The sequence below is a fragment of the Nelumbo nucifera genome, chromosome 5, assembly GCF_055504915.1.
Source record: "Nelumbo nucifera cultivar China Antique chromosome 5, China Antique-T2T, whole genome shotgun sequence".
NCBI classification, from domain to species: Eukaryota; Viridiplantae; Streptophyta; class Magnoliopsida; order Proteales; family Nelumbonaceae; genus Nelumbo; species Nelumbo nucifera.
The window spans coordinates 81,654,876-81,665,632 of record NC_142653.1 but is presented as its reverse complement, the minus strand read 5'-3'; the positions used below and the strand labels follow the sequence as shown (position 1 = coordinate 81,665,632).

The following is a 10,757-nucleotide window of genomic DNA, read 5'->3' as shown; positions in this document are numbered from 1 at the left end:
GGGCGATGCCCTGCCTCTGACTAACGGAATAAGTCAAATAACATTAAAAGTAGTGGTATTTCACTTATGCCCGATGACTCCCACTTATCCTACACCTCTTAAGTCATTTTACAAAGTCGGACTAGAATCAAGCTCAACAAGGTCTTCTTTTCTCGTTGATTCTGCCAAACCCGTCCTCTCATATGGGAACCACACACGTGTTTGTAACTACTGTAAGACGTTGTGGGAACTGCGTTTTCCTCTCATGCCATTCTTTTTGCACCAGGAATGACATATTTTTCGTGTTTCTTTTGTCAAACATGCGGAAGTACTGGGAAGGAGAGAAACACTCTCGTGAAACATTGCCAAACAGGGTTTAATTTCCTCCTTGTTTCTTTTGTTGTGTTTGTTTTTTTGTTGTTTTGTTTATTTGTCTCATTTATTAAAAAAAAAAAAAAAGACTTGCATTAATAAGTCCAAAGGAGTTGTATATTGCTCCATGAGGAAATACCCAAAACCGTAATCCTCCTAACCTTACCCTGGTAGATGGCCACCGGTCAGCGGGATTGACCGAAAGTCTCCCCTACAACTACAAGCAGCTATATCAGCTAAAGACCTTATCAATTGACCCAATTGACACCTTTACATCCTTCTCCCAACAACTCCATATAAAAGGTTGAGCAGATATACTTGTTTTAGTTTGCCCACCCCCACCTATTTTATATGTGTGGGTGTGCTTGGTGGACGGGAAATATTATTAGGGGGCGTAGAAACTAGAAAGAGTCGTAGAAGATTCGGTGGGTTTTGGTTGAACCATAAAACTGACCAGCGGCGGGCGACCAAAGACGCTCCACTCTCCACTCTCTAATGTCTCTAACTCGGCTTAACCCCACAACGTCAGTGCAGTTAAATTCTAACCCCAGTTGAGCTCAGCCGCGCCAGAAAAGTCTCTGCAGTGAAGAACGGACCAGACTGACTTTTTGTTTTTTCTCCCACACGACATGGAGACCGGAGATGAATGAGAGCTGCTGCCTTTGCCGTTGCCGTTGCCGTTGCCGTTGCCGTTGCCGTTGCCGTTGCCGGGATCACATTTTGGAGTAGCATTCGTAAATTAAGCATTAAGCGGATGACCTCCAACCTCTCTAACCAAATCTAGCTTAACTCCTAATTTCTTTGTTTTCTGTTAAATTGTTAATTGATCGATACGAGACGGCACACTTACACAGAGAGTGTGTGTCAGGGATCTTAATTAGCCATGGAAGAGGAAAATCGAACGCTAAATCAGAAGCTAATTGACGTCGTTAATGAGATTTCTGCGATCTCGGACTACAGATGGGCAATCAAGAAACAGTACTGTAACCTTGCGAGGCGATTGAAGCTCTTGATACCCATGTTTGAAGAGTTCAAAGAGAGCAAAGACCCGATCACTGAGGACAATGTAAAAGCCCTAATTTCTTTAAAGGAAGCTTTGGAATCAACTAAAGAGATCCTCAGATTCGGCAGCGAAGGCAGCAAAATTTTCTTGGTGCGTATTTTATTAATGTCCTTCCTTATTCATTTGTTATTTTGCTGTTGAATTTTGTAATCTCTTTTGGGTTTTACGGCTTGATCTCTAAATGATCTTTTTTAAGCACCTGTTGGGGGGATTCTCCCTCTCCCTCTCTCTCTCTCTCTCTCTCTCTCTCTCATACACACACACATGCACTCGGAGACTATTTTTTGCTGCTTCTATGGTCCAGCGAGGCTAGGGTTTTAGATTATATATAGGTGGACTTGATTAATCATTTTCTATGCCGAATTTCTTCTTGGAATTGATTAGTTTAGCGTGACTGTTGTTAACTAGTGTTCAAGTTGTATGACAATTCGATGTTTCAACCTGTTTTTATTAAGCTACAACTAGTGCAGATTAGATTTTTCGTTTGGGGCATGACAATATTTTGTAGATATCGAAAGAAAGAATAAAGCGAATTGTCCATGTGTTATCATGAGAATCTCTTTCACAATACGTTATGAATGAGAGATCGGGATTCTCATTCTTCTAACCTTCAGCCAAGGTGAATGTAACTGCATAACTCCCTCCAATCTTGATAGGGCAAGCATATAGTCATGATGTTGAACATTGAGTTAGCTTTGATGTAATGACTATGAAGCTATATACCCACAAATTTAGGTTTTTCTCTGGAATTGGTTAACTCCAGGAAGGGGAACCGGGGAACAACGACTTTGTTTCTTTTGTGGAATTGGTAAACTCTATATTACCATTTTAACCTTCATAGAAAAATATAAAATATATACAAAATAAATTAACAGGTGTCAATATATTACCATTTTAATATTTAGACATGAAAAAAGGAAAAAGTTCAAAAAAATATTTTCAAATATAAAATACATAAAAACATAAAAATTACAAAAAATATAAAAAATTATAGAAATTGCAAACAAAATAAAAAAATATTTTCAAATTATAGAAACTATAGAAATTGAAAAACAAAATCAGAAAATAAAAATTGTAGAAAAAACACCAAAAATAATAGAAAAACACAGAAATTGCAAATAAATAACAAAAAATACAGGAAAGTTTATAGATTGTAGAAAATAGAAAAATGTAAAAAAACAGAAATTATAAAAACATTGGAAATTATAACAAAACACTAAAAATGCAAAAAAAACAAGAAAATTAAAAACTGAAAAAGACCATTTTTCCTCTAACTCACCATTCAAGGATAATTTGGTCATGAAAATTGTTATTTATGCTGACATGGACACCTCTGTTAAGAAGCATTAATGGTGGACTAACGGAAGGTGAGTTTTGGAAAATAAAAGCTTACTGACATGGTGAATTTTAGACATTTTGAAAAGTTGAGGTGAGTTTAAGAGAAATGTTGAAAACTCATGGTGAGTTTTAGACAATTTACCATTAAATAAAGTTAGCGGTCTGCATTTGTACCGCCAAAATTTATTCTTTTGTCATTTTCTTTTCCTTTATTGTTTTTTTTTCTCTTAATTTTTCTTCTAATTTTTCTTCTAATTTAAAATGTGATCTGAAATATCTGAGAATCATCTTGACAGCTGCAATCCGTTAACTGAAGTAGCTAACCACTTGACATGAAATGGGGCAGACCATGATGAGATGACCATACAGTTAATGATAATGTAGTTTTTCACGTAGCATACGTTTAATGATGATGTTTTGGGTGATCTGTGGGGAAGTCTGCATTGGATGCTCACACACGATATTTTATTTACAGTGATACTGCTTATAAGTTATAACTTGCAATTTTGAAGGTTTGATCATCCCTTTTCAGTAACTGCAATACTTGTTGCTTTAGTATCTTCTGTCATGTAGCATACAACAGAAGCTTTTAGATTCTTAATTTCCTTGGCAGATTTACTTTACCTTCTTTTTGATTATAACATCACCATGTTCCAAGTGGAACATGTCACTGAAAAAGAAACCCCAGTGAAATATACCCACACTCACAGAAGAAAGAAAGAAAAGAGGCAATAATTCATCAATCCATCCGTATATTTCCCAAACACACTAGCATTCATTCATGCTGGCACATACACTTTGCTTCTTCTATCTTGTACTTTTGTTTGATTAGTATAGTAACTTATTATCATGATAAGAATCATAAATACATAAGTGGAGAGGTAATCAAGGCCTCTTTCCCAAAGTGAGAGTTACTGTAAAAGAAAAGGGATTTACAATTGCAACATTACTCATGCTTTTGACAAGTAAGATAATTTTACACAGTTGCAAACGAACATCATCCTCTGGATTATCTCATATGATAAACCAGCTACCACTTTTCCCATTCTGAAAGTCCTATAGTTTTTTTTTATTTTTTTCAATATATATTTTTTCGCTGTTTGGATATGCTCCAGCATGAATTATCTTTGATCTGTGTCCATCTTGATCTGTGGTCTTATGGAAATGAATTGCCTCTAGCATTGCCCTCACTTCCTTGTGCACGTGGGCAAGTATAATGAATTTTTTTTTTTTTCCATTTTTTGGTCTGTGTATGCATGCGTGGGAGTACACACACATATGCATACAGGCATGATACTCACGTAAGCATACACATAAACGGATAAACCCCACCATGTAAGTAATATTTGTTTCATTAATTTATCTTGCAAGTTCACCTTCATAGTTTGCTTGAATCAATATTTAATGATGGAAATCCATCATTCCTATCTCACATTTTTGTTGGACCTAACCTCATTATGTGTACTTGAAGGTGCTAGAGAGGGAGCAAATGATGAACAAATTTCAGGAAGTGACAGCTCAACTAGAACAGGCATTGAGTAGAATTTCCTACGATAAATTTGACATATCAGATGAAGTTAAAGAACAGGTAGAGATCTAACTATGCAGTCCATCTTCTTTGTCCAAATGGTAACAGAGTACCTGAACAGGATTATATATATCTAAATGCTAAACAGGACCTAAACAAGATTTTCTTTTGTTTATTTTTTTTCTTTTCTTTTAAATGTCAATGGGCATTTCGGGACCTTGAGGTGAGTTCTTTAAATCTTTGATTTCATTAGATATGCAGATATGCAGTATATCTTGAACTTTTTTTTAGTAGAAGTGAAACAGAAAATTCTTATCATATTTTTGCATGATATGCCCCCTGCACACGCACATGTGCACACACACACACAAACAAAAACTATAGTTCTGTTCCTTGAAAGTACCTTTTCTTCATCCTTTTATTTGGGGTATCTGGAAGAGCTGAGGTCTTAAATTTTATTTGTCCTTTCTGTTTCATTCCTTCAGAACTTGTTTTCTCCAGGTTGAGCTTGTCCTTTCTCAGTTCAAAAGAGCCAAAGGACGGGTTGATGCACCTGATGTCGAACTGTTTGAGGATCTTTTGTCTGTTTACAACAGGAGTGGTGATGCAGAAATAGATCCAACCATCTTAAGGAGATTGGCTGAAAAGTTACAGTTGATGAGCATTGCTGATCTTAAGCAAGAATCACTAGCTTTGCATGAGATGGTTGTTGCCAGTGGCGGAGATCCAGGGGAGAACATAGAAAAGATGTCAATGCTGCTGAAGAAAATCAAGGATTTTGTACAAACTGAAGACCCTGACATGGGTGCTCCTGCAAATGAGAAGACTGAAATTCCAGTCATACCAGATGATTTCCGCTGTCCAATATCACTGGAATTGATGAAAGATCCTGTCATAGTTTCAACAGGACAGGTATATATTCCAATTCATAACCCAGTTCATATACACCATGATATTTTTGTTATTATTTTGAGTTCTTATTTGCTTTCTTCTGCTGCATCAGACAACATCAAAAGGGTACACAATAATATTTTAGGGAAATTTTGGGATGGAAACTGGTGTTGTATGCAGAACAAATGCAGTATTTAGGACCTGGCATTTGTTGCTACCTAGAGAGATCCAGTGGATGATCTGCATTATCTGTTACTGCATTATTCTGGATTGTTAGAAGGGGGGAAGGGGGGAACACTATCGACTAGCATCCAGAAAAATCCACTGACTGTTTTTCATCCAACTTTTTTATCTAGACCTTCTCGAGGGAACCATTACATGTTGGGACCATTCTCCCAGTCTGTGTTGCATGTGCACACAAGGCACAGGAGAGTGCTTTTAATTTTTTTTGCATTGCTACTTCACTTTTTCTGTTTCACATTTGCCTTAAGGGTCATTTAAACTTCTTCTTTTTGATTTTATTGTAGACATATGAACGAGCATGCATTGAAAAATGGCTTGAAGCAGGGCATGGCACGTGTCCAAAGACACAACAGAACCTTTCAAGCACTGTCCTCACACCAAACTATGTTTTACGTAGCCTCATAGCCCAGTGGTGTGAGGCCAATGGCATTGAACCCCCTAAACGGCCAAGCAATTCACGTCCCAGTAAGACTGCATCTGTCTGTCTTCCTGCTGAACGTGCCAAAATTGATATTCTCCTTCGCAAACTTACATCTGGAAACATTGAGGACCAGTGTTCAGCTGCCGGTGAGCTGCGTCTTCTTGCCAAACGCAATACTGACAATCGTGTCTGCATCGCAGAGGCTGGTGCTATTCCCCTCCTTGTTGGCCTCCTCTTGACTACTGACCCCCGGACCCAGGAACATGCTGTTACTGCACTCCTGAATCTTTCCATTTGCGAGGATAACAAAAGTAGCATCATATCATCTGGGGCTGTACCAGGTATTGTACATGTGCTCAAGAAGGGAAGCATGGAGACACGGGAGAATGCAGCAGCCACACTCTTCAGTCTGTCGGTAGTAGATGAGAACAAGGTAACCATTGGTGCCTCTGGGGCAATCCCAGCACTTGTAGCGCTGCTGAATGAAGGTAGCCAGCGGGGCAAAAAAGATGCAGCAACGGCACTCTTTAACTTATGCATATACCAAGGAAACAAGGGAAGGGCAGTGAGAGCTGGAGTAGTTTCCACACTAATGAGGTTGTTGACAGAACCTGGTGGTGGAATGGTAGACGAGGCATTGGCCGTACTAGCAATATTAGCAAGTCACCCCGAGGGGAAAATGGCAATTGGAGCTGCAGCAGCTGTGCCTGTCCTAGTGGAGGTAATTGGGAGTGGATCTCCCAGGAACAGAGAAAATGCAGCTGCAGTGCTGGTGCACTTGTGTTCAGGTGACCCAAAACATATAGCAGAAGCCCAGGAACTTGGGTTGATGGATCTACTGCTGGACCTTGTGCAAAATGGTACAGACAGGGGTAAGCGCAAGGCTGCGCAGTTACTTGATCGTATAAGCAGGTTTGTTGAGCAGCAGAAGCAGGCTCAAGCACAAGCTGAAGCCCAGACTCGGTCTCAATCCCAGATCCATTATTCAGAGTCACTATCTACAGCAAGTGCTATTGATGGATAAGATGCTCTGTTTTTTTGTTGTGTTTCACTCCTTTTTCTTGTTGGCTTCGTTTTTTTTATTCATTTGAAAAGCAATGGGGTTTTGCTTCATTAGGACTGGGAGGGTGGAAGATCACCCGCCCGACTACTGAGTTATTTGTTTATATCGCAGCTTGGGGCCTCCTATACGTTGAAGGGATGAAGAGCAGAGCCATTCAATTGGAAGAAAGAGGAAGAGAGTACGGCATGTGAGACATAACGTGTAGTGTACCAATGTACATTGTGCTATTGTTAGCATCCCCTTATTTTTTTTTTAGGGTGGGGAAATACGTCTCTTAGTCCACAGCAAAAAATATTGCTTTTTATTGACATAGAACTGGTGGTGACTGATCCCTCTGTATTCAGAATTTGCCACTTTGAATGAAACAGTGAAGAAAGAGTGATCGCCCAATTAGATGGTGATTCAGAATTTGTGTTCATCTTCTTATCTAGATTTGGATAAAAAAGGGAGCAGATGCCTATGCTAATTTATCATAGAATTTGTGGGGGTTAGATCCAACTATATCTTTTTATTCCCTCATTGGTTCCTAACAGCACTCCAATTTATTTTCTCTACTGCTAATTTATCATGATTGGGATTGTTCTAATTAGAAGTGCCAACTTTTATGATATTATCGCTAACATGCCTCCTCTGCGACTGCAATAAGCGGAGCTTTCCATCCATGTTCAACCTCCACCCCAAATATTGCTCAAGTTTCATCTTTGAATCATTTCGACCTCTTCGTTGTCACTCTATTACTGATGATATCTTTGATATAAACAAGCAGAACTGAAAATTGTTCTATTTCCTTTCTCACAAGAATCTGAATCAACCGGCCTCTAATATATTTATACCCAATTTCCACTCATCTAGCTTGCTCCGGTGCTTGCCTTGGTTCATACGTATACTTCGTTTTTTTCTTGTTTTTTCAACTTTCCAACTGCCAACGGAAAACGTCAGAAGATTTGAACACAATTCCAAATAACTACCGGGAGGGAGAATTTCCGTAGTCCTTACTTTCTTAGAACATTATCTCCGAAGGGCTGTTGTATTTTCCTGTTATTGATGAACGAAACATTAAGCATAAGAATCTAAAAGCCAAATAGGAGGCGTGTAGTGTAACGCCATTCCCCTTTAACACAGCCAAGCTAAGAGTCCTAGGACTTGATTCTCTGCTAACATGATTTTCCAAGAAACGTTGCTTCTCGTCATGCCCTTAACTATTGGCCAGACCCAGATTTCACTCGGAGTAGAGAGCTATTTGGATTGCTTAAACATCTAACAAGAACTAGAACTTGACAATCAGATTCCACAACAGCACAGTCCAAAGTCCAAACCCATAGATGTAGCTAAAAATGAACCTCAGCAAAAATAGAACATCTTCTTGACTTCAAAGTCAGCGACGATGCAGTGTGCGCTAGCTATTAGATGAAAAAGCACCGTCCACCATTATATGTTGCAGTGTGCGCCATCATTGCTGTGTCTGTCCTGGGAACCGGACTTGAATCGCTGAGGTCCGCCATCTCCATCACCTGATATATCAGCCTGCTCACCCTTGTAACATACAGATCAGATGAAGCTTGGTCAGAGTAATTACCGAAATGAATGAAGCGATTTCTATTATTATTCCAAATCTGTCAAGCTGTTGTGGAAAAATGGAGTGTAAAGTTCTTCTTATCACTCTTTGAGAGTGAGTTGTCTTTAAGCCACATAATAAGCAATCCGCGAACACAAACCTGAAACCCAGCTGAGATCCAAACCAAAAGTATGGTCAACTCAGTAAGGTTTCGACAGAGGACAGTTAGAAGTTGAACTCACTCACTTTCCTTCTCTGTAGTAGGTTGCTCGTAACAGGGAGACTATCATGGAAGACTCTCCACACAAAGAACTTAACTCTGGGATAGCTTTACTTTTCCATTTGGATTGAGAAATGATGCTATAATCAGAAAAATATAGCAATAAATAAATAAATAAATGTAACTGATGTTAGAAAGCAAGGGGAACCATGGTTAGGAAGTCAAGCTGAGAGCGTATGAAAATTCTTTGGCGTAAAGCCCAATCCAAGATCCTAACAAGAGAAAAAACACATCCAAAGATTACCTACATGAATGGTGCAAGTGTTGGTGCGAATGCAAACAGAAGAAATAACAACTGTTTTGCCTTACATATTTTGCCAATCGTCCCGTTTACAAGCGATAGCGATAGGTTCATATGTATCACTCCTATAGCATCTCTGAGGCGGAAATTGGTCAGAAAAAGGCAGGAATATTGCTAAAACTTTGCAGATAGAGGAAACAAAAAACTGCCGTGAGGATCAACGCCGATACCACGAAGAAACGGCCGTTCCGGAAAGCAGATTGTCTGCATTTGGAGTCAGAAAACCAACAATTTCGGTGATGTGGCTTTCCGGAGAAGAAATTCCCCTCAGAACGATTAAGGTCGTGGATTTGATGTTTGAGAAGATGTGCAGTACTTCAGAGAACATCAAGCTGGAATTATTGGACTCTAATGACACCACATCAGGAGGGTTGGAAAGATAACCCTCTTGAAAACAATCAACAACGCCTCTGCCCTCTGCGAGCAGATCGAATTTTGATATGGTTATTTGGGGTATTTCATGTCTTTAGGGAATTAAATATGGACCTGATTCGAAAGCAAATCGGTGATAAGTTGGATCTGCTGGTTTCTTGTCAACCCCGACTTATCACCGATTTGATTCCGGCAGATCTGTTCCAATATTTAATTCCCCAAATACCAGAACCCAGATCACCAAATCAAAATCACGGTTTGCTCGGAGAAAAGCATCGTTGATTTTAACAAGAGGGTTGTGTTTCCAAACTCCTCCGGTTTCGTAGAGCCCAATGATTCCAGCTTGAATGTTGTCTGAGATCTTAATCGCTCGAACAGGAACTCAAATATGAATTCCATGCCCTTAATCGCTGGAAGCCTGGGAGAGGATGAAACCCTTGTCAGTGCAACCCCAACGACAAGGCTGCTACTCACCACTATTCACCAGCTACCCATTGACCCATTTTATAGTTTTAAATGAAAAAGATAAGAGTGTTTTATTTTCATAAAATCTGAAATAAGAAAAAGGAATATATTGCCTTTATTCCATCGCATAAACTTAGCATTCACTCTCCATTTGCAATCTGGAAGGTTCATATAAAGCACTCTGTGGCCTCAGCATTTGCCTTGCCATGCCATGCCAGGTCTCCATCTCCACTTTCTTTGATTCTTATTCCTCTTCTGTCCAATAAAACTAGGCAATATAAAAGAGAAAGAAAGAAAGTCCTAGAAATATCCATTTAAAATGCGAGACAATGTATTAGATGGGTCACCGATGAACCCAGTTGGGGTGAGTGATGTTCTTCCTATGCTTCCTTCTTTTATTGCCCGTGCCCCTGGTCATGGTTTCTAAAAATTTTAAAGGCTATGTTTGGTTTGAAGGAAAAGGTAGGGAAATCTTTACAAATCTTGTATAGGTTTTTTACCTTTCTCTTCCTTTACCTACATTTTCCTTCAAACCAAACATAGCTTGGAAAATTCTCAATTAGTATCCTGTACTTGGGGTCCAGTGCCACTTTGGTCCCTAAAATGCGACAATTCATTACCTGAACTTTCGAAACATGACAATCCAATACCTACTATTAACTAGCTGTTAAACATCTATTAAGTGGTATTTGAAAAAGAGACATATGTCTTTCAAGTGTCATTTAATTTTGCTTATCAACCATTTAAACGTTAACAAAAAATTAACAGTCTCAAATCCTTGCCTCTTTCATTCAAGAAAGTTAGGGTCACATTTGAGTGGGCATTCTAATGATCCCAACTTTCTTGAATAGAAGAGGTAAGGATTTTGGATTGTTAATTTTTTTTT

The 10,757-nt window shown here is 39.0% G+C and overlaps 1 protein-coding gene and 1 long non-coding RNA gene across 3 annotated transcripts; one reads left to right on the top strand and one right to left on the bottom strand.

Moving 5' to 3' along the window:
* The first annotated feature begins 698 nt into the window (after positions 1-698).
* On the top strand, positions 699-7,316 carry LOC104593817 (U-box domain-containing protein 13-like). 2 transcript variants are annotated; one of them, XM_010253834.3, is made up of 4 exons: positions 699-1,504; positions 4,224-4,340; positions 4,766-5,192; positions 5,699-7,316. In XM_010253834.3, exons 2-4 carry the CDS (start codon positions 4,324-4,326, stop codon positions 6,857-6,859), a joined length of 1,605 nt encoding a protein of 534 aa, XP_010252136.1. In that variant the 5' UTR covers positions 699-1,504; positions 4,224-4,323; the 3' UTR covers positions 6,860-7,316. The 2 variants fall into 2 exon arrangements, with proteins under 2 accessions (XP_010252136.1, XP_010252135.1); XM_010253833.3 differs by having other exon boundaries at positions 701-1,504; positions 4,782-5,192.
* A 281-nt stretch (positions 7,317-7,597) lies between these two features.
* On the bottom strand, positions 7,598-10,365 carry LOC104593816 (uncharacterized). The gene is made up of 2 exons (XR_016076353.1): positions 7,895-10,365; positions 7,598-7,817 (listed from the first exon to the last, which is right to left on the bottom strand). It is a non-coding gene; the product is annotated as an uncharacterized LOC104593816 (long non-coding RNA).
* Between the last annotated feature and the right edge of the window lie 392 nt (positions 10,366-10,757).

Bases quoted from the DNA above. Each gene is read 5' to 3' on its own strand.
- LOC104593817 (XM_010253833.3), top strand. From the start codon at position 1,235: ATGGAAGAGGAAAATCGAACGCTAAATCAGAAGCTAATTGACGTCGTT. The intron at 4,341-4,781 runs GTAGAGATCTAA...TGTTTTCTCCAG, and splicing joins CAGATGAAGTTAAAGAACAG to GTTGAGCTTGTCCTTTCTCA. The intron at 5,193-5,698 runs GTATATATTCCA...ATTTTATTGTAG, and splicing joins TCATAGTTTCAACAGGACAG to ACATATGAACGAGCATGCAT.